At 39.4% G+C, this 23203-nt stretch overlaps 2 protein-coding genes and 1 long non-coding RNA gene across 4 annotated transcripts in view; 1 reads left to right on the top strand and 2 right to left on the bottom strand.

Annotated features, from left to right (window-relative positions):
- LOC145436382 (protein bicaudal C homolog 1-like) overlaps nt 1-23203 on the top strand; it is a 788516-nt gene that overhangs the window by 304241 nt on the left and 461072 nt on the right. The window lies entirely within an intron of this gene.
- The window catches only part of LOC145436554 (protein NLRC5-like), a 66668-nt gene continuing 43719 nt past the window's right edge, over nt 255-23203 (bottom strand). The window contains exons 4-6 of the mRNA XM_080313919.1: nt 5526-5651; nt 1327-1512; nt 255-433 (exon numbers count right to left, since the gene is read on the bottom strand). Of these exons, the coding sequence (XP_080170045.1) occupies nt 5641-5651 (11 nt within the window). The 3' untranslated portion in view covers nt 255-433; nt 1327-1512; nt 5526-5640. The remainder of the gene's footprint in view (nt 434-1326; nt 1513-5525; nt 5652-23203) is intronic.
- Nucleotides 22439-23136, bottom strand: LOC145439389 (uncharacterized). 2 transcript variants are annotated; one of them, XR_013915191.1, is made up of 3 exons: nt 22953-23136; nt 22810-22866; nt 22439-22742 (listed from the first exon to the last, which is right to left on the bottom strand). It is a non-coding gene; the product is annotated as an uncharacterized LOC145439389 (long non-coding RNA). The 2 variants fall into 2 exon arrangements; XR_013915187.1 differs by having other exon boundaries at nt 22810-22955.

A 23203-nucleotide genomic window follows, 5' to 3' on the forward strand; every position in this document is an offset into this window, starting at 1 on the left:
AGCCGAGCCGATATAGTAGATATTAGATCTCGGCATGTCGTAGAAAGGGGGATTTTGTGTCGACTCAATTCAACGTCTTTTCCATGTCCTTCAATAATGTAAATATTATGCAGATGCTACAGCCTTTAAACATGGTGAGTAGAATGTAGATCCTACGTTAGAAGAAGAAGATCCTGATATAATAACCTGTTTTCTACCACTATGGGCTTAACCTGATCACGGCTGCGTACACACACCACATTATTGACTACATATTAATCACATTTGTGATAATTTAATTTCAAACGAATTGGCAATAATGCCGTTGTAAAAAATAAAACGAACAAACGAACGAATGTCTTTAGAAAGAAAGTGAAAACAGTCCTTATCATCAGGTTTCATCTTCTGATGAGCCAGTTGAATAACCAGCATGCGGCCTTTTTTTTTCAACACCCTGCAGAAATAAAATGAAAATGATGATTAATAGCTAAGACATTCGTACTGCGAAAATGGCAGAGGTAGCGACTAACGAATGACTCCTACATTTTTTTCGCCCATACTTACTAAAATGGATTCGATTCTGAACTATTTCCACTCAAGTTTTCAAGTTTTATTATTATATTTTTTAATATTATATGACTAGAGAACTGACTTCAATCGTCACTTCTACTTGATTATCAAGATCAACGATGACTACTTCAGCACTCTTTGAAAACAGCCACTAACACAAAAAGAATTCTTGACTAAAATTTCTTCACATTCTGTCCAAAATGATCAATTCAACAATCCAAATGAATCAGTTATTTGGCAGCTAGTTGGAGAGATATATACTCAAGTCTAGAAAGTGGAATGATACTCTGCCTGGAAAGCTGAAGACCTAACAATATTGTGTACAGAGAACAAAACATTTGAGTGGCGGCACTGGTATAGACATTAATAAATTATTAGAATTGACAGCAAGATAACCAGCAAGACATTAAAATGAGAATTAGTGCAGTTTCTTAGGCTGTAGTGATACTCAGCCAGTAATTGACCTAGCAGAGAGCAAAACGTTGTAAATAAAGCGAGCGAAACCTCCGACAAATGATACGATAAAACATTAGAATCGACAGTCTTACTAGAAGCAGAATAACAATCATGAGGGGTTAGAGAACAGAAGCCCGGGAAGTGACCATCAGAAATTACTGCATACTGGCCGAACAAATCCATGACCACTAACAAATGGTCTTTCAATAGTCAATATTGATACCAAATGACACCACACCTATTTCATAGCAACATTTAGCAAATACAGCGCTGGAGTCAACCTTATATAAGCCCTAACCAAACGCCCATTAGTTTTCCCACCTACTACTTCGCGGATGGAAATACGCATTAAAGCGAACGGACGCGACTTGTCACACTCTTGCTATTTCTGCTCCTTTTTTCTCTTCGTTCCTCTTCTCTGTCGCTTCCGCTTGAGGAGAGAAACAGTCGGCCGCGTTTACGGATCGTGAATTCCCGGTGGGTGATTCTTCCTCGAATGGTCAGCACCTTGAAAATTGAGAACAATGTTGTTGCAAAATGCATGACAATTTGAAAGTTACATCATTCTAAATATTCCAGTTATGGCCGTGAATCGTTACAAGTGCGGTAACCATAAGAATTATTACTATACTTCAACTACAAATACAATAGGGGGAGACCGGGGACAATTGTAACACTTTTCGTATTTTCCAACATTACCTGTTCTTCTAGTGGAAATTTCACTTCCAAAGTTTTATATAAAGAAGCCAACAACTCGATAGTTGATATGAAAACTAAACTGGAACTCAATCAACAATCAATCATGGAAATTTTGGGTCGCAAAAATCGCTGCTCAAATGTTACAATCGCCCCGTACCCAGGGGCAATTGTACCAACCTTGCGGGGCAATTGTAACAGTGTTATTTATAACTGAACACAAACTGAATGAATAACGAAAACGGAAGCACAAATTGTAATATTGCATGAAACTAGGAAGAGACGTTTGAACGCTTCCAGGCTACGCTCCATCGCATTTATGGCATCTGAATGCAATATCACCCTTCGTGTCTTGTTCAAGCTTAAAGTGTACAAGAGACAAATTCATTCCATCATCCCCCTACACATATTCGGCCTCTTCTACCAAGGTTCTGTTGTTCAGGGCGCATAATGGGTTGGTGATTCGGTCACCTGCGAAGGTGCAAAACCGACCTGGCTAACATATCTTGGTTGAATGGGCCGATGATAGTTTAGTAAAACGAGGACGCAACATTGTGTGGCGTCAAAGCTATAATGACATTTATCTGTGCTGTAGAAAATAAACATAAATTGTTCACATCAAATATCAAAATGTAAGTGGGCTATGATCAAAGTCAGAGGACGAGAATTAAGACATGACTATTGAAGTTCGACACACCAAAAGTCGATCAACATGAGAAAGGGTGGTTGAATCACGAAAATAACCGAACCGTCAGATTCACATCACCACTATTGTATGGCCGTTTCGACAGATGATCATGTTAGAATTGGTATAACAAGGCAGTATCTGTTCTGGTGAACTTCTGGCTGTTGCAAGATTATTCTGCAGTAGATGAATGGTAATACCAACATATGAACAAAGACATTCAGAATTGATAACATTTTGTAACGGGGCAAATGTAACAGAGTGTTACGATTGCCCCTGACACGCTCGGCCATGATTAGTGTCTCAGTATGGTACCTTCCCGGCGATGCAAGTCCTATTCTTTCCATCACCACGGTAGACTATAGTAACATTGTTCCAACTACACATATTACGTTGTAACTACTTGAGGTACTATTCGTCCAGACAAATTTTTCCAGACCAGAAAAACTTTACTCAAGGGTCAAAAATTTCGTTTTTTGCAAATTATTCCGGGGTTTCGCATCGTAGATCAACGTAACTCCAGGTATAATAGGAGAGATAACTACAACATGCGCACTTAAAATATCAAGCTGATTTCTCCATCATACTAGCGGTGAGGTCGATTGTTACATTTGCCCCTAGTTACATTTGTCCCCGGTCTCCCCTATATTGTATAAAATGATTACCAATTCTTTTACGTTGATCGAGTCCCAAATAGATGAAATATGTCAAAGAATTTGCTAAATTTTTGTATAATTTGACAGATTCCGAAATCTTCTCAAAGTGCACCTTTCAAAAATTTGATATCAAGACTCCCAACATTTTACAATTCGAAGTTGGATGGCTTTACCAATACAAGCAAACAGTTTGTATCGCAATTGACAATTATGTAGAGAACGCTGCGAGACATACGAGTAGGCCTACCCTAAAACGTTTCTCTGACATGGACATTAGGGCTCTTAAAATATGACTTTTTTTCACAAATCGTTCTGGCTACTTGATAAAATTGTTAGGTTACCTAATTTAAGCCTAAACACAAAATTTGGTTCAATTCCAGCCAGTAACCGCTTTGCTACAGGAGAAGAAAGTTTCTATTTATTATATAAAAATAAATAGGTAATAAAAATTTGAGAATTTTCTGTTCACCCCATGAAAGTGTTAGGCTGTCTATAGAAACGATGCTCACCAAATTTGGTTCAATTCCAACCAGTGGAAGCGGAGATATTGCCGTCGAAAAATTTGGATTTGAATAAAATAGTATTTACGGTGACCGATTCTTTGTTTACTTATTAAAGTTGTGCTCACCGTAAGTAGGGGAGAGTGGGTAGGTATGGGCCACTGTTGAGGTGTGGGCCACTGCCATATCTGGTGACTGGGACATCACATATGCTTGTCAAGCTGTGTGATTGTTAGAAAAAGGCTCCAGACTCACCCATGTTACTCACAGCCGTGAGGCCAGCAGAGTTTTTGACTCAGCTAAAGATATATAATTTTTGAGGTCTAAAGTAAATTTATTTGAAAATAGGGAATTTGGGTTTGAGTCCACATATGTGCATGTTTGGATTAGACTTATTTATGGTGTGAAAGCTATAGAAATATGCTATCTATAGAGTATAGTTTTATTGCTTTGTCAATCTCTCGGATCTTGAAATTATGGTAAGAATCCCCAAGATGGAGAGTTTGAGGTATGGGCCTTTTAGCAGGTTAGGGTATGGGCCGGCCCATACCTCAATACGCTGGGGTATGGGACAGCATAACATATACCTGAAATCAATATTTGATTGATCCTATTAAATATATTTATCTCTAGAATACAGAAGGTGTTGGTTTAATCCCTCTCATATACAATCACCTGAAAGTAAATCATGAAACCAATAAAAAGGCCAGTTTTCAGAATCAGATCTGAGCTTGGCAATATGAAACGTTAAAGCATGGGAGGTATCAAAAAGATAACCATGCCGTCAGTACAAAATTGGTAGAGCTACATTAAATAGGTATTTGGAAAAACAGGGGATGAGTCTCACATGAAAAGGATTTCAAAATCGTTTTCCAATACTATCTTTCATGAAGAGGAGAAAAGTTTGTTAGCACAGTATGTCATCATATGCTCAAATATGTATCATGGTTTGTCACTCCCACTTAAATAAGAGATAGAGCTGTGACATTTGGATTTGATGGGGTAGTTGAGGCAAAAGAAGCATGATTTGATAGTGATTTTCATGTTACATATTTTTAGTTATCTTGTTTCGTTACGCGTTATGGCTTACGATCAATACGGGAATTGAAATATATGAATTGTCTACTTCCAGCTCAGCTTTATATCAGTATATACAAACTGTCGGTAACTGTGACAAGAGTTGCGGTTTGTAGGATATTAATGGCATTTATTGATTCAATACAGACAGCGGCCCATACCTCACCACCCCCCGGCCCATACCTCGAGGCCTATTTTTTATTTACAAAAATGATGTATTGTTACGAAATTTTATGTCACTTCCAAATACATGGGTATTTTAGCTTAATTCTACTAGTAATAGTTAGCCATATAACTAATGATCGTCCATACCGAAATTTAGGAATATTAGACCAAGTTTGGCCAAGTTATAGCTTAGTAAGATTTGGTGGCCCATACCTACCCACTCTCCCCTACTATTTTATTAAAATCCAAATTTTTCGACAGCAATAACTCCGCTTCCACTGGTTGGAATTGAACCAAATTTGGTGAGCATCGTTTCTATAGACAGCCTAACACTTTCATGGGGTTAACAGAAAATCTTCAAATTTTTTATTATTCATTTTTATATAATAAATAGGAACTTTCTTCTCTTGTAGCAAAGCGGATACTGGCTGGATTTGAACCATATTTTGTTTGTAGGCTTAAATTAGGTAACCTAACAATTTTATCAAGTAGCCAGTACGATTTGAGAAAAAAAGTCATTTTTGAAGAGCCCTACTGTTCATGACCGTCCACGTTTAGAGTTGCATCTCAACGATGCTAAAATAAGCCTAAATATAATCCAAGCAATACGATCGTCCACTTTGACTGACTGAATTTCTAAAAACACCTTGATAGCTTCCACATCTTACGTTTATATATACTGTCTGCTATCGGCACAACAAAGTAGGCCTATTTAAAAATACCAAAACAGATTCAACATACCACATCTCTTGCAAAGGCTTTTGCTTTCATTCAATTTTCCATCAAACTTCTTTAAATCCTCCTTTGTGGTGAGTTGCTTTGGAATTCTTCTAGGATCAATTCCGATATTGTTTTATCATATACAATCTATGGCGGAATAAAAGTTTCGGATAAGTTCTAAAACGAACACAATTTTCCACACAAAAGTCAATTGCCACACGAAATGCCAAATGCTACGGTCTCATTTTACAAGGTATGGCGAGGAAACGTAGTGGTACGTTCCATTATAGCTAAACACCAATGAATTGCGGGTTCGAGCGTGACACGTCGACTCCATAATTCCTACCGAAGTGTTGGCCGTTTATCTAGGCTCCTCCTCGCCATCTGATTCGCATAGCCATGTCTTAAAAAGCCTAGGAGTGGGCCGTGCTGTAAGTGGGCAGATGGTTGCCGATGCACCCGGCACTTGGTGAATTCGGCCGCACAAACTCGGCACTTGGTGAATTCGGCCCTCGGGAAATTTTGAAATGAAGTGTATTTACAGCTATTAATATGAATTATCAAACTAATAATAGTATTATCAAGTGATTTGTCAATCTTGTAAGGAGGTCAGGGCATCCGTAGATCGCGCAGTCACGGCGTGATTAGATCACGGATTGCGTAGCCACGGGAAATAACACAGCGCTCATATACCGACCACGCGCGGTCTGCTTGGAATCGATGGCGCGAGTCACGGGCCTGTGTCGTGTAAGTTTTGAGAAGATGGATCTTGGCGTTGTATGTGAGATCAACACTGTGGAACATCAAGCGGCGCTTCTTCGTTTATCGATCACGACAAGCCAGTGTTCCTCATCAACAAATGTTTCGCATGATCACGTCAAAATAAATTATTTTTCGCCTTTGGAGAGACGATTCCACTCTGGGATTAGGGTGTCTCGATAACACGGTTGAAGGATCCCAAGATTACGAGATCTACCACGAGCCACGACACGTTTAAATTTCCTTTTTGATACTGTTCATTCATACTTAATGCATTTCTAATGCGAAGGTGTTCTAGTGCCAATTCCTCCAAGGGCCGAGTTCACCAAGTGAAGAGCGTCGCGTTATTTCCCGCAATTACGCAATCTGTGATCTAATCACGCCGTGACTGTGTGATCTACGCATGCCCTGACCGCCGTACAACATTGACAACCACTCAAAGTGCCAAGTTTACCGGCAAACATTCCAGTAACCAATCATGGTGACCGGTACCGCTCCGAGATCTACCACGGCCGAATTCACCAAGTGCCGAGTTTGTGCGGCCGAATTCACTAAGTGCCGAGTTCACTGGTAATCGGGCAGATACGGAATAATAATAATAAGAACCGGCCTGGTGTAAAATGACCAGTGTAGTCGAACCACCACCATGAACACCACAAACAAACAAATAAACATCTAACAAGGAAAAGAAATTACCTTTGCAGCCTTTGACAAACACAGTTACCATTGAAACCAGCAATTAAGGTCTTATTCGAAAGCAGAATAACAACTGTTTTAGTGGACATATCAAATCAAATGTTGGAAAGTTCATGTAAAATAGCCCAAAATATTATCTTACTGTGACCATATTCCATCAATATGGTCTGGCTAGCCAAATTCTCTGGGCCAACATAATCAAGCTGCGTTTGGTTTCAACGATTAATAATCTTGTTACTGGATTCGAGGTATAATTGCACTTAAATATCAAATTTTGCTCCATTAATCAACATCAAGTTGAAAATGTCCATTCTTGCACCAACTTTTATAAAATCATGAATCAGTGTTCTACAGGAATGTATCTATATGACTTATATACCTAGTTAATTCAAGCATAAATATTATGATATACCGTAGGTATATAGGTACCGGTAATTCAGATGTTTGAAGCGAATTATAGTGGTCTAATTTCACTAAATTAGAGCGAAATGCCAGCAATATAATTGTAATCTAATTCGGAAAAACGGTTTAGCTCTAATTCTAACCTGGAAAAGCTGAAACTTTTCTATAGTTGTCTACACCTGTTTTGCAGAAAGTCAAACAGCTCTAGGCGTCATATACTACAGGCAATTCGAAATACCCCATAAGCTATATGCTACTGCATATATACCTTTAACCCGCTACCTCAGTCAGTCACAATTCCTATATATTTACGGCATTTACCATACAGAAAGAGCGAACTATGCCTGTTTTAGTGATTTATTCCAACAGTATAAATAAGCAGTGCTCAAAATATGAGTGCAGATATGGTGATACTGGCAGTATTTGTGTAAGATGACGATCATCTTGTTCTAGGTGGGTGTGTGGGTGTATTTTGGGTTTGGGTAACTTATTTTGACTCGAGTATGTCTGGGCTTGGTCTGTATTATATGTCTATGGTCTTTCGGTGGATTTTTGCTATTTCAATTTTTTGACATATTAATACCCTTCTTTCCGATTTTCAAGTATTTGTGGTGACTGTGTCTTCTAGGTTCTAGGTGAGGGGGGTTTGGTGTGGTTGTGGGAGGATGGGGTGGGTGAGTGGTTGGTTTGGTTATGGGGTTGGGGGGGGGGGTATTTTATTCGCGAAATGAAATAAATAAATAATTATTAATAAATAATATAGTGGATTTATGCAAACATATATGCACTTAGTACATTCATTTTATATATGACGTACTTGCGAGTCGTATTTAATATACGCTCGTTATTAAATATTTCTAGTCTAGGTTCGCGCGCGTTGCAGCTTTTGTGTTGCTCGTGATCCGCAGGTCTGGCGTTTCTTCATATTTTTTGTCTTCTTCTTCGAGTTCGCAAGTCTCGGTTCGTATTTTCACGTATAGTTGTTATTATTATTAATCATAACAGTATTCGCGCGCGCTGCGGCATATTGCCACCCGTTCGCAGAGTTCGCGTTTCTTTGGTATTCCGAATTCGTCGAGTTTCGGCTGTTATTCTTGTGCATATTTGTGATATGCGCGCGTCGATAGTGGCGTCGCTGGCGTACTCATTTAGTATGTCCAAGTTCTTTTTCCATTTCCAAATTTCTTTCTTCGTGATAACAAAGGTTTTTATCACGGCTGCTTCTTGGGGACCGTCATATAGATTCTGAAGCGCTTCTTTGGGGTTTGTGAAAATGTCCGCCCTCAGCATGTTTTCGGTATATTCCAAGATGGTGTAGAATATTTTTCGGTAGGTCGGGCAGTCTGCGTAGATGTGATGTAGGGTCTCTACGGGATGTTTACATAGCTTGCAGTTGTTTTTGAGCACGGCTCTTCCCCGATGGTTCCATCCGGTTTGCTTTTTTCGGGTGCCTGTGAAGTAGCTTTCTGTTACTATTCGGTAGGATAATACACGTTCATTATTTGTGGCATATTGCTTAATGCTAGGTTGATACAACCATATCTGCTTCCAGTTTTTCATTTCCTCGTCTTTATGGTCGGTTTTCTCCTTTATGAGCGCATCGTATATTGCTTTCGGGGGGGTGTCGTGTGTGTCTTGGAGTTCGTTTTGCAGTATTTCGTACGTTGTCTTTTCGCTCTGCCAGCTGTTTGTTGGTGTTGGCCTGTGAGGACAGTTATTGTTATATAGGGCATTATTGATGGTTCTGACCTTGGTCCCTAGGCTGTAGACAGCTTCGGCGTGCCAGATTTCTTTTGGTTCTTCAATTCTGGCAATTTCCTGCAGTCTTTTTGCCTTCCTTGTTCTTATGTACGACTCGATGTCTGGCATCCCGATGCCTCCCATCTCGATCGGTCGGATCAGCGTTTTCCTGCTTTTTTGTTCGAGGTTCTCAGGGCTCCATAGTATGTCATATACTATCCTTTCGAGTTGCTTCAGCTGTCGCTGTTGTATCTGGTAAGCAAAGTATACGTAAGTAATTTTACTTACTATGTAGGCGTTTATAGCCTTTGTTTTCCCAATCCACGTGAGCCTCCTTTTCTTGATGCTATTTGCACTTTTTGTCACTTCCCCCAGGAGTTTGTCGAAATTCGTCTCGGCGGCATTTTTCCCATGGTGGATCCCGAGGATTTTGACCGTTGGTTTTGCATATTGGGCGTGTCTAGATCCTTGTAGCAGTTGTTGTGATCGAGCGTTGGTCGCCAGGATCTCGGTTTTTTCGGTGTTAATATCTTGGCCTGTGGCTCTGTGTAGTCTCGAGAATTCGTTAAGCGCTTCGGTTATAGAGTCTATACTGCCCAAGTATAGAGTTATATCATCAGCAAATTGATCGATCTTGTGTTTTATGCCCCCTATGCGCAGGCTTTTGATATTAGGGTTTTGTTCTATTCGACGTGATATTGGATCTGCGCTGATTGCGTAGAGGGACATACTGAGGGGACATCCTTGTCGGATACCCCTTGTATAGGCGATATTTGCTGCTTCGTAGCCGTTTACTTCTACAGTGGCTTTGGGTTCGTGATATATTGCCTTGATAGTATTCCGTACTTGGGGGGAGATCGGTAATTTGTCTAGGATTTTGAACAACATACATTGGTCTACCTTATCAAACGCTTTGCTCGCATCTATCGTCATGATGTATCCTTCTGATCTCTTCTCCGCTTGATACCGTAGAACTGCAGTCACGTTATTGTGGATTGTTTCCATCCTTCTTCCCGGCAGTCCTGCTTTCTGGGATTTGTTCAGCAAGGTATCGATCTCCTGTGTTAGTCTGTTATTTAGAATAGTTGCCATTATTTTATAGTCCACATTTAGGAGTGATATAGGTCGCCAGTTTTTTAGTTCTTTTTTATCTTTTCCTTTGTGAATTAGTATTATTTTGGCCTGGTTCCAGCTTTGGGGTATTTTTGCAAACATGATCGAGTTATTTATGATTTGCGTTAACCTCCTACCAATTGTTTTCCAGAGGGCTAAGTAGAACTCTACCGTGATACCGTCTGGGCCTGGCGATTTCTGTCTGTTCATTCCTTTGAGTACTTGCAGTACTTCTTCTCCCTGTATTGGTGTTATTCCTCGTTCTTCTTGCTCTTGTGTTTCTGGGATTTTGTATGTGGAGAGATATTCGTCTTGTACGGCGTGGCTGTTGGTCTGCCGTCTTGTCCAGAGGTCTGCGTAAAAAGATTGTATTTCATTAGCGATCTTATCTCTGTCTGTAGTGATTGTGCCATCTTTCAGTTGTATTTGGTTGAGGTCGGTTGTTTCTTTCCTCTGTTTGAACTGCTGCCAGAATTGCCTTTGGTTTGGCTTTTCACCTTCGAAAACATCACATCGCGTTAGCATTTGTAGTATTCCTTTCGATTTCTGGTATCGTATGGTATTGTCTATGTTTTTGTTCTTATTTATGCCATACCATACTATGCCTGGCTGCGACCTGTTGCGCTTCAAATCTTTGTATGGCGCGATGACGTAAAATTTGAATCGCCGAAATATTCTAGAAGTCACGCATCGATAATCATATTCCTAAACGTACAACATATCACTTATTTAGTTATTCTCTGAATAAAACTATTAACCATACTCGTTGAACATGCGAGATTACCGAAAGAGCGAATATATATATAATGAAGATCATATATATCAGAGGAAAACAAAACTATTCGACCTTAGAGCAACAACACGAATATACAACACCGGTGACATCCTCACGCAATAAAACGAAGGGAGAACATTGTTTTCTAATGGATAGAACGAAGCTACCGCATGAGATCGAACAAAACCGGATAGAATTCATCGTTATTGAATGTACCGAAAAAGTCATCCTTTCTACGTATTTTAGTCGTACCCGCGAGAGATAGAAAATTTGCATTATTAGGTTAACTACCGGATATAACGAAGCCTAATGCATGAGATGGAACAACACCGAGTATGAATTTATTCTGATTGAATATAACCACAAGACCATCCTACTACGTATTTTAGACATTCCCTCGACACTTAGAAAATCAGAACCTAATCGAGATGATCCCGGATGATCCTTTTACGGTTTTGTGTTTGCTGGGACATAGCACAGCAAGTCCTGAAACAATACTATCAACTATTAAAAATCGAAAATATCTCACTGTCAAAGGATGCCTTTTTTCATCGATAATTTTCACAGTCTTCTTTTCACTGTCCCCTTTTTCGATGAGGTGATACACGGCTAACGCGACGCTGTATGGACAGAAAATATGGATGGCAACAATATTGGGTAACGGAATTAATTTTAACTTGTGCCTGATATTGCAAATTGATTATGATTGTCGTGAAGAATTGAGCGTTAATTGTAATTATCGGAGTCGTATAGCGAGAGATGAGATTTGAGAGAACTGAATTATCGAATCATAGTGTTTTGACTCGATTGCAAATCCACCTTTTTCAACTATGACGGAGTGATATAGAATGGTTCGCACTCATAATTTCGTAATCCTCTTCAGTCCTAAGAGTTTCTGGCCTTATTTTCCAAGTATCAGGACTGATAGACGAATTGCCAATCATGCGAGGACTTTAATTAATGTCTGTCTTAGCCGTCCTAGTCTCAAGTCATATGACTTGGTTTGAGTCATGCAAAATGCACAACACAAAAATTGACCCCAGTCAAGTTAATTTAGGCATTGACTCATGTCGGGGAACCAAAAAATCGTGATTGCCCTGATTTCTGGCAATCCAAAAGCTAGCCTATCGTTCAGAGCGCAGAATTTGCTTAGTCTGGTATTGATCGAAGCTGCTGCCGCACTAATTTCGAAAATATGAATCAAAATATGATCAGTAGGGCTGTTCAAAAATAACTTTTCTCTGGATTCCAGCCATTCACTGATTAAATCGTCAGGTTACCCTGAAAAACGCTGCACACCAGATTTGGCTCAATTCCAACCACTAGAAGCGAAGTTATAGCAGTAGCAAAATTTGGATATGAATAAAATAGTATTTACGGTGACTAACTCTTCAAATATTTATTACAAAATCATGGAATTAATGAATTTTTCTACTGCTTCTTTGCTTCTACTGGTTGGAATTGAGCCAAATTTGGTGTGCATCATCTCTACAGACAGGCTAACAATTTTATAGGGTACGATAGGCAGAAAAAAAATTGAAATTTTATTTTTTATTGATAAATTCGAAACTTTCTACTGCAAGAATCTCGCTTCTACTGGTTGGCATTACACCAAATTTGGTGTGCAGCGTTGTTTTAGCCAACATAATTATTTTATCACATATCCAGTGCAATTTGAAAGAAAAAAATGTTTTTGAACAGCCCTACTGTGCATGTGCAGTTGTGCACTTTTCCACAGACATACAATCGGTACAAGCAGGCATAAGCTGTTCGAGGACTCACAAAAAATTCTGCGTTAATTGACCACCTATGTGATTTTTCACTTTCACCGGGTCTAATGTACATAAAACCAGTCCAAATATCAAGATCTATACCCACCACTTGATTGTTGCTTTAATATTCGGTTGGCTCACCGTGCTATCATCGATATATATGGTCGAACATGAACTATATCTTTTGTGTACTCCGTTTGATAACTGAAAATAAAAGTACGATATTATAAATACCTTTATTCGAGAGTATCAACACCAGTTGCAAAGGTGCCACAGGATATGACGGCAGACTTGTACAAACTAGACTACTGCATTTTAAAAATGCGCAACTAGAGCTAAAACTATTCACTTTTCATAATTCGCAACTAGAACTACAACTAGATCTACTCGAAAAAACCTGTAGTTAGTTGACCGTCAACTAGCTAGATCTATGCGTAGTTTGTAAAATTCTGTATGCGAGACCATAATCTGAGCTTACAATACATTCTGGAAATCTCAATTGGTCATATCGCAGAATCCAAATAGTAAGCGCCACGCTATGAATATCCACGGAGACAATATTGCTTGATCAACAGCCCCTTATCGTAACAAAAAAACAATAAAATAAGCAAAAATGTTTTATTGATATGTAATTGGCACTAGAATACACGTTTTAAAAAAGTGCATATTAATGAATTTGTTCAGTTGTTCTTACTGTTATCAAGTCATAATGAGTGTTATGCTACAGCAGTGATTCCCAAACTTTTTTACCTTGTAGGGCACTGGAAAAGTTGTAAAACTCTTGCGGTACACTTTAGCCGAGAGAAGATGTGTTTTTCTATTGCATTAGCAGAACATATTCAATAAAAAGGAGGTCTAATTGTTCACAAGCTTCCTCGCATTTTGTAATGAAGGATTTTTGGATATGGCTGACGAAACTACTTGTGTTGTAATCTCCGCAAAAACATGGTCATTAATTTCAAGCAGTGTCTCGCGTTTACAGCTCTGAAGTTCACTTAAAAAAGACGCAAATTTTGCAGAATAGTAATTGTTTATGCATCGATTGTGTAATAGGATTTGCCAGCACAAAGCTGAAAATCACACAAATTCTGTTGAAGAAATAGCTTTACATTTTCGTGAATCAATCAGCTGCTCTTCTGCGGAAATATTGCTCGATTTATCAGGATGCCGGAACTGATTTCCTTTGGCACTTGCGCTTATTTATCAGCTGTGAAGAAGTTAAAGAGTCTGTGAGTCGCGTATACTAGTCTTCAGGCCTTTTTCAAAATATTCATAAGTTCTTCTTTTCCAAGACTTCAAAAATTGTTTGCAGCACACCTGGGAATCTGTGGCAGCACACCAATGTGACAAGGCACACAGTTTAGGTATAGACTATCACTGGGCTACAGACTCAATACAAACTAGGGATTTTCAAAATGCGCAACTAGAACTAGAACTAGACTAAGACTGCTTACTTTGTGGTAACATAGTTACCACAAACTAGAACAGACAACCTTTTCACATGAAGTAATGGATATAAAAAATCGGATCTGTACCGGTAGTCAGGTTGAATTTTGAAGTGAGTAAATTACCAGAAGTGTTTCAATCCGATCATACTCTCTCCTGTTCTATCGTGATAATGTTGCTATTGAGTTTTGTCTAGATAACTGGAAATACACGTGTTTGTGGGGAGCATTTTAATGACGAGGATTATTGACTGAAGTCTTGCGGACGTCACTATTTGAAAATTTACGCAGTTTCTGGGATATTCAATTGGACGAAGTCAACAACACCATCAAGAAGGGTGTTGCACGGGCATCAGAGGTGAGATCAATGTAAGCTGACATGATATGAGGCTAAAAATTTCTTTCAATTCTTAACAATGACTGGTAGCCTACATGGTAGATAGGTCTCTTATGTGTGAGAGATTCCAACATTATTTAAAACTATTTCGCGACTCGGCACATCAATTGGGTGGAAGGGAAAGTCCAATAACTAAATGATACTGCCTTTCCAACTATATGTAGACTTTAGAGTGCATTGCAGCCAAAAATAGAACTTGCACAACTCAGTATCAGGAAATATGTCCAAGGTGTGCTTGGCCATTCTAGAATCGCGTAAAAGTATTTCTGGTTATTATGATTAGTGCAGCAAAGTCCCGAGCTCAATCCCGAGCTGCTGTATCACCTGAACAGCGACAAACATTATGACCGAACATTATTAGTGATATTAGTGTGTGGCAAGCCGACAGACATTTTATCCAATTCGGCTCATTTGTGATTCGGGTGACTGTTTCCTTTAAATTTTTTTTCTGCACTTGGTTATGCCAACAGCACTAACTATTTAGTAAAAGGAACTCTATTACTTGAAAAACGTAGATGTACTTGAATAACTGCCATTGTTAGTTGATCGTAAATATACCGTAACTATAAATGTTTTCATTTCTGTTGGCATGTTATTAATGCATCTAACTGTATTTGTAGTGGACATCATACTCCAGAAGAAATTCCTGGTCCAAGTAGCACTGATCAGATTCCACATCTACAACAGCCATTGCTGGATCACGCGTATTGTGAAGAAAAATCATCTAAAGCAAAGGGAATAATTCAGGATTTAAGTAACGAGCTGGAGAAGCTGATTTTGTGCACGATTCAAGGCATCCGATGATATATGTTTCTGTATTATTCTGGATTTTCAAGTTATGGATTGGTTTTGAAGTTTTTGATATAGTCTCATCAGCAGCTGCAACTGTTTCACTTTTATCAGCTGTTAAAAATTATCTCAGAAGTGGTATATTGAAGAATTTCAAGCAAAGGCAAATTCAAAAACTCTGCCATTGCAAGACGAACTGTTTTCATTTGTTTCTCGGATTCACCAAGGCTTTGGAGTGAAAGACCTTGGTGTTCAATTCAACTTGTCTACTGCATCTGTTAGCGGGTTATCGATAACTTGGGCAAATTTTTCATATTTTACTCTTGGGAAATTGAGAATTTGGGTGAGTAGAGAGAATATTAGAGAACATATGCTCCAATCCTTCAGATGAGTAAATCATGGTAGCACACATGTTAATAATGCTTGATTGGTATCGCGCCACATGGCCATAGTCACTATGGCATAGTGGCTACATACACACAAGCTTGATTCGTATCGTGCCACATGGCCGTAGTGGCTACATAAACACAGTCAAGTCTGCTTTATATCGCTAATCCTATCATTTTTTATCTGCTCAATAAACAAAACAAGTAACATTCAACAGTTCTGTTGGGTATTGTATATTGACAAATTTATCCGCCATTTGCTAGGAGTTAGCCAGTTATTCACAAAGCTATCCGGTACGCAACTGGGAGTGAGCGGCTTGGTGCCCACCGTGGAGAACAAAGTCTAAACCTAGGTAAAATGAAAGATATCCGGGTGGCCATGACTCTTTCATATCCCGCAAATGGGCAAGGTGTCCTTGACAGTTCTAGTTTTATTTCGAAATATCCTTGTCGATCATCGATGGTCCGTGTCGTTGTGGCTGGTCGATGAGGATCATCTGCACCTGGAACATAAATACTGCAGCAGTATATGGTGCACTTGGCAATCATCGAACTGGGGCAGTCAGGCAGTGCAACTGGAAACATTGCAACGACAGCAATTTTTAGTCATATTGTAAAGCTTCGTATTTGTTTGTTACTAAGCAATTTGTTGACTAGTTATTTGATTTTAGTTGCCAGCACAATTTTTTGTTTTTACAATATGCAATATCAAGCATTGACCTCAACAACACTGCTGATACTGTCATGCTCAAACTCATCAGGATAACATATGATACTTGCAAAGTCACGAAGTCTAATTCTCAAAGCCAGTTAGGAGCCTATAATTTGAGTGCTTGAATAAATCTACCAAGGACCTGTGCTAGTATAAATTACAACATGCCTCTAAAATCTCATATGTAAGATTCAGCGAATAATTCATAGCCTTTGCTATTTCCATTACCTCTCGATTTACTGCTAATCCTGTCTACGTCGGCAAAACTGAACTCTGGTAGATCCGTCAACAAGTAAGAAAATACAAGCTCCATACATTGCTGTGAAAATTGTAAGGCTTCTCAAACAGCTATAATGAAGAAGTGGGGTCTGGATTTCGCTAGCAATGACATGAAATCATGCATTAGTGGTGTTGCAATAACCAACAACTCATGCATTCGCAGTAACGAGCCGCCATAAAGGGAAAAGAACTGCAATATTTCTGCACACAATGGTGGCCTTATGGAGGCAAAATTACGACCGCCATCCCTCCATAGGTGGCGCTAGAGCGGTGAGAATCGTCCAATGGCTGCGCAAAATCGATTACCTGAGTGAATCGATTATAAATCACTTATTATGCTTCGAGTCGAGTCGAGTATTCGAGTATCACTCATTATGACGTCACAATAGAATGTACTATGTCAAAGTTCAAATATGTACCTTTCATTTAGATAAATTAGATAACCTTAGTTATCTATGCTTGTATGTCACCACAAATAACATAAACATATTGTGTGTTATCTATCACATTAAAGATACTTTGATATTTTTCGACCATACCGATTTCATTGCACTTCTTGACAATATTGTGAGATATGATCATGAATTCGCAAATGTGTTTTTTCCATTAACTTTCGTAGCTTTGTACTATGTGTCGTATGCTGCAACACGGCCAATCTAGGTTTCAAGGATTTCTCAGCGGAAAATGGTACCTTTCAGTTGCCAAGAGCGTAAAATTTCATTCCCCGAAAAAATAATATTTTACTGCTCGACTCGAATCATTAAAATTCGAGGACTCGAATCCTTGTGCCAATCCCTAACTATAATCACCATAAAGTTGTTTTTCACGAATCAAATTTACTTGAACATACCATTGCTTGACAAGACATAACTAACAGAGATGAGCGGATTTGAAATTTCTATGTCCTAATCCAATCCAAATCCGAACCTTCAAATCCAAATCCATATCCTAATCCATAACTTTTTCATATTCAAGTCCATGTCCAATCCTAATCCGATTCCAACTGGGAATTCAGAAAAAATACTAATTTATGCAATGGAGGAATTCGAAAATTTTCTTTCACAACCAATGATTCACTTGATTCAAGATAACTTAGTAACCATAAGTACATTAATAACTGATCTGAATAAAGTTTGTCGCCATTCGCCACACGACATTTCAATATCCCAGAAAATAGGTAAATCCAATCCAAATCCTAATCCGTTCCGAAAAAAATGTCTAATCCAAATCCAATCCAAATCCGACAAAATTTCACAAATCCTGTTTTTTCAAAACCTAATCCTAATCCATGCTCATCTCTGATAACTAACAGGTTCAGTCTATCAGAGATGAGCATGGATTAGGATTAGGTTTTGAAAAAACAGGATTTGTGAAATTTTGTCGGATTTGGATTGGATTTGGACTAGACATTTTTTTCTGAACGGATTAGGATTTGGATTGGATTGACCTATTTTCTGGGAGATTGAAATGTCGTGTGGCGAATGGCGACAAACTTTATTCAGATCAGTTATTAATGTACTTATGGTTAATAAGTTATCTTGAATCAAGTGAATCGTTGTTTGTGAAAGAAAATTTTCGAATCCCTCCATTGCATAAATTAGTACTTTTTCTGAATTTCCAGTTGGAATCGGATTAGGATTGGACATGGACTTGAATATGTGAAAGTTATGGATTAGGATTTGGATTTGGATTTGAAGGTTCGGATTTGGATTGGATTAGGACATAGAAATTTCAAATCCGCTCATCTCTGCAGTCTATATGTATAGAAATTAAACATGGAACGGCAACGACCGATTTTGCAGTTTCGTTCCGCTCCGCCGAGGCTGGAGTGGAGAGTGGTTTTGCGTAAGCGACTGTAGGATTTCTGGCAATCCAAAAGCTATCTTCCCGAGCACAGAAATTATTAAATATGGTCTTGATCGAAAGCCACTGTTGCACCGATTCCGAAAATATAAATTAAAATAATGATCAGGCACTAATCCACCTAGAATCCGTCCTCAAAGTCGAAATATCGGCATTGTTCGAACAATCGGAGAGTCACAACGGGTCATTGTTACGGTCATTGTGTTGCGGTTACCCGATTGTTCTGAACAATGCCGATATTTCAGACTTGGAGGCAGTGGCGGCTCGTCCTATAGGGCAACTGGGGCATTGCCCCACCTAAAATTCTGTTCAATAACAATTTAACCATTTATAGACGCACAGCAATCAATATATACCGAGATCACAGCGAAACCCGCGTTCTTCTTGTGCTTTCGCTTGCAAACGCCCATACATAGCGAAGTCTCTGCGAAAATCGAATTCTCTTCTGTGTTTTCGCTTTGTGAATGCCTAGCCGGGGCTTGCCCCGGTAGCGCTCATAACAAGCTTTCACTATCTATTCTCTCAAAGCCGCGCACAATAAAGAAACGGTGATTTACTCTCTCCTATTCGTAAAATGGCCGAGCAACCGGGGCAAATATGCTTGCTCGCCCCGAAGGTGTGATGTAACAATCGTATCTATATCTGAACTCGGTTACCGTAATATGCGTTGAGTCGACCTTTGCTGGAATAGGTCGATTTTGACGGTGTTTCGCACCATGATATTTCTTGAAACTTGGTATGATATGTCGTGAAGGTAGTATTTAACACTGCTCCAAGTTTCAGGCTTGCTACTTAAAGATAATGGTAGTAATTCCGTTTCCGAAGTTCAGTGTGTGCTGATCTATCATGTACATAGTAAAGCAAACAGATTTTACTCAAAAGCCGGTATTGGTCTCCATTGATTTTGACGATGTTCTATACCGAGATCGGTCATGACATTTGGCACGATAAGTGTTAGTATCGACCGCTGTAACAAGTTTTAAGTTTGTCACTGAACTATGTGGGTGGTAATTTCGTTTCCAAAGTCGAGTAAGAGCTGACTCTTCATTTATCGCCAACAAATTTACGCAAAAGCCGTTATTGGTCTCTATTGATTTCAACGATGTTCCATACCTAGATCTGTCATGAGCTTTCGCACGGTATGTCTGGATTTTAGTATCGAACGCGGTGCCAAGTCTTAAAGTTGACACTCAATGATTGAGGCAGTTATTTCGTTTTCGAGGTCGAGTATGGTAGAGATGCGCGCTGATCTGATACTTAGCCTACCTACGTCATTGCGGATCTCACTCAATAGCCGGTGTCGGTCTGTGCTAATCTATTGTCTGCGCTCCATAACGAGATCGGTGATGATATTTCCAATGGTATATCTCGATGATCGCATGAAACAGCTGACCAAGAATCTCGGTTTGCATTCAAATATTCACATAATTTTATGTTCGCCAATGTCCATTTCACTGTGAAATTGTGGCCTTCAAACCATTTGCTTACAATCCCCTGTCAAATGCGATAGCTATTTCATTTTCGATGTCGGCTAACAGCTGATCATTCGATCAGCCTATTCCTCGATCTATTTTACTCAAAGTTCGGTGTTCGTCTGTTTGTATTGATTTTGACAGTGTACCATACCGGAATGGGTTATGAGATTGCGTATGCTATTTCTCGATGATTTCTTGTAACAGTATACTAAGTTACGGCTTTTATTCATGTATTTATTGATTATTATATTTTCCAACGGCGATTTCGCAGCAGACTTATAGACTGTAAGCCGTATGTGTTGTGTCACAGTCTCCAGTTTCAAGGCTAAAATGTCCTATGATGTTCCGAGACCGAAGTTCCGAGGCTGCTGTCCTTACTTCTTCAAAGACCATTCAAATTGATGTTCTGGATTCAATATGACAGGCCCAATCTATGAGATAACAATTGCGTATGTGTCCGAACTCGTTGACCTTTCCAGTTAGGCTTACGCAATCTCTCGAGTTCTAGTCATTGGAATGAGTCAGGTCAAGTCAAGTGCGAACATGAATCGTATTGAATCTTTGCTCCGTACCTAGTTTACGCAGTTGCCTTTAGAGCGAAAATGAGAGGTCTAGAAGTTGTCCAGTCTATTGATCCAATCGTACGCCGCGTGCCTCCCCTTTGGTTGCCTATTATCACCTGGTCGTAACCAGAGATGGCCACAGTCCGGTTCAGGAGCCGGAGCAGGATTTCAATGTTTTTTTACCTGGCCGGACCGGATCCGGATTTTGAATTTGGGGTGACGGTCGGATTTTAGCCGGATTTTTTTGCTATGATATGATTAATTAGCATTGTTCTGGCAGGATTTTTTCGGATTCCGAACTGGACATTCACCAGCCGGATTTCTTTGGACTCTGAATTTCCAATTGCCAGCCGGATCCGGATAGATTCGGATCCCGAAATTTTGGAATCCGCCCATCTCTGGTCGTAACCACCAGCTCAGTGGTCGTAACACACCAGGATCGTGTACGAAACACTTTCGGACGGGCTTAGAAAAATTAGGGTCTATCGATTTGCGTAATCTATAACTATACCATGAAATCATAACGCATGCTACTAAGGATGACCTGATACTTGATTCGTGGCATAGGGACGATTCTTAGTTCACGTACATTTTGTAAAATAATCCTTTGTTAAAAATAAATGAATAAAACATTTGTTACCACACTTCAAGTCACGGCTCACCGGCAAACCTCTCGCGGCACCTACGTTAAAATCACTGTTGTCGGGAAATTCATGTGAGCATCATAAAGTTACTTTTTTACGTTGGAAAACGCCATTGTGACGTCATGTTGATAAAAGTCGCTCGCAGCCCTTGCCCCACCACCCGATATTGTCACGAGCCGCCACTGCTTGGAGGACAGATTCTAGGTGGATCACTGCCTGATCATTATTTAAATTTATATTTTCGGAATCGGTGCAACAGTAGCTTTCGATCAAGACCAGATTCAATAATTTCTGGGCTCGGGAAGATAGCTTTTGGATTGCCAGAAATTCTACAGTCGCTTACGCAAAACCACTCTCCTCTCCAGCCTCTGCGAAGCGGAACGAAGCTGCAAAATCGGTCGTTGCCGTTCCATGTTTGTTTAATTTCTATACTATATGGCTCAGTGGTTCTGGATGATTGATCCCGTCAATCATATTGAAGAAAATGTAGCAGGAGCTGAATAGGTTTGCGTTTCGTTGTTACTGTTTAGGAATTCTGGATCTAATAGCCTTGTTAGACGTTATTAATTTACTTTAGTGGGGTATGCATGTATCTTGAATGATATCGAAGACAAAGAGGACTTAGTTACTACTAGGCTACTATATCGCCAAGGCATCATTATAATGGTTGCCAGTGAACTCGGCACCTGGTGAACTCGGCACTTGGCGAACTCGGCACTTGGCGAACTCGGCACTTGGCGAACTCGGCACTTGGCGAACTCGGCACTTCGTTTGACCGTAGATGCAGTGCGACCTCTATTGTTTCAAGTTTATGACAATACAAGGTTCCCCATGACACCAATAAATGTTTCCCATGAACACATTGAAACTTATGAAGGCCAAAATAATCAGTTTTTGCCTTCAAAGAAACGGATATTATAATTTAAATATCGCCCTTTAACTATATTTTGTTAGAAGGATGTTTCCCTAATGTCACCCTTCACCTTGCTCCTTATAAATTAAATATCGTCCTTCAACTATATTTTTTTAGCAGGATGTTTCCCTAATGTCACCCTTCAACCTGCTCCTGACCAGCTACCTGTGACAAAATCACACCTTCCTATAAGTAATCAGCTAATACAAAATCAGTATTGTTGTGTTGTATTGAACTTATAAAATCTCTAATAAACCTAACAGTTGAACTTATCAATAACTAATAAATAAAATATATATATTTTGCACGATTCTTGCATCTCCAAAGAATTGAGGCATGTTTTTTTCATCTTCCTGGTGTAAGAACGATCGACCTTAGTCGTCAAACAGCATATCTCATCCTCTTTGCGATACACCCTCCAATATTTTATTAGTTGACTCGTCCGAGCAAGACATTTCAGAGTTGACCTGAGCAGCGGACACATCGGATAACGACGAATCAATGAGATCATCTTCCTGCAAACAAAATTATAAGATAAAATCTGATCACTCATATCGAATTAATTAGCACTATTTAACTTACCTGGTTGTTAAGATCGGCTACCGGTAGCGGCCCCACTTCAATCTCAATGGCATCTTCCTGCAAGCAAAATTTAGTTGAAATCTGATCACTCATATCGAATTAATTAGCACTATTCGACTTACCTGGTTGTTAAGATCGGCTACCGGTAGCGGTTGTAAAGATCGACTACCAGTAGCGGCCCCACTTCAATCTCAACGCATATGTCCATGTCCATCGCATATATCAATCATTCCCTTCCTATCCGTCAAATTAGCAATACATGCACCGAGTAGACCAGGGGTCGGCAACCTTTTGCTAGTCGCGGGCCAAATTTCTGGTGTACAACCTTTTGGCGGGCCGGACTTTTTCTTAGTACTATATTTTAAGTTCACTTCGGTATATTATCCTATACATT

Source organism: Botryllus schlosseri, chromosome 1 (genome assembly GCF_051294905.1).
Source record: "Botryllus schlosseri isolate E-star chromosome 1, Bs_hap1, whole genome shotgun sequence".
NCBI classification, from domain to species: domain Eukaryota; kingdom Metazoa; phylum Chordata; class Ascidiacea; order Stolidobranchia; family Styelidae; genus Botryllus; species Botryllus schlosseri.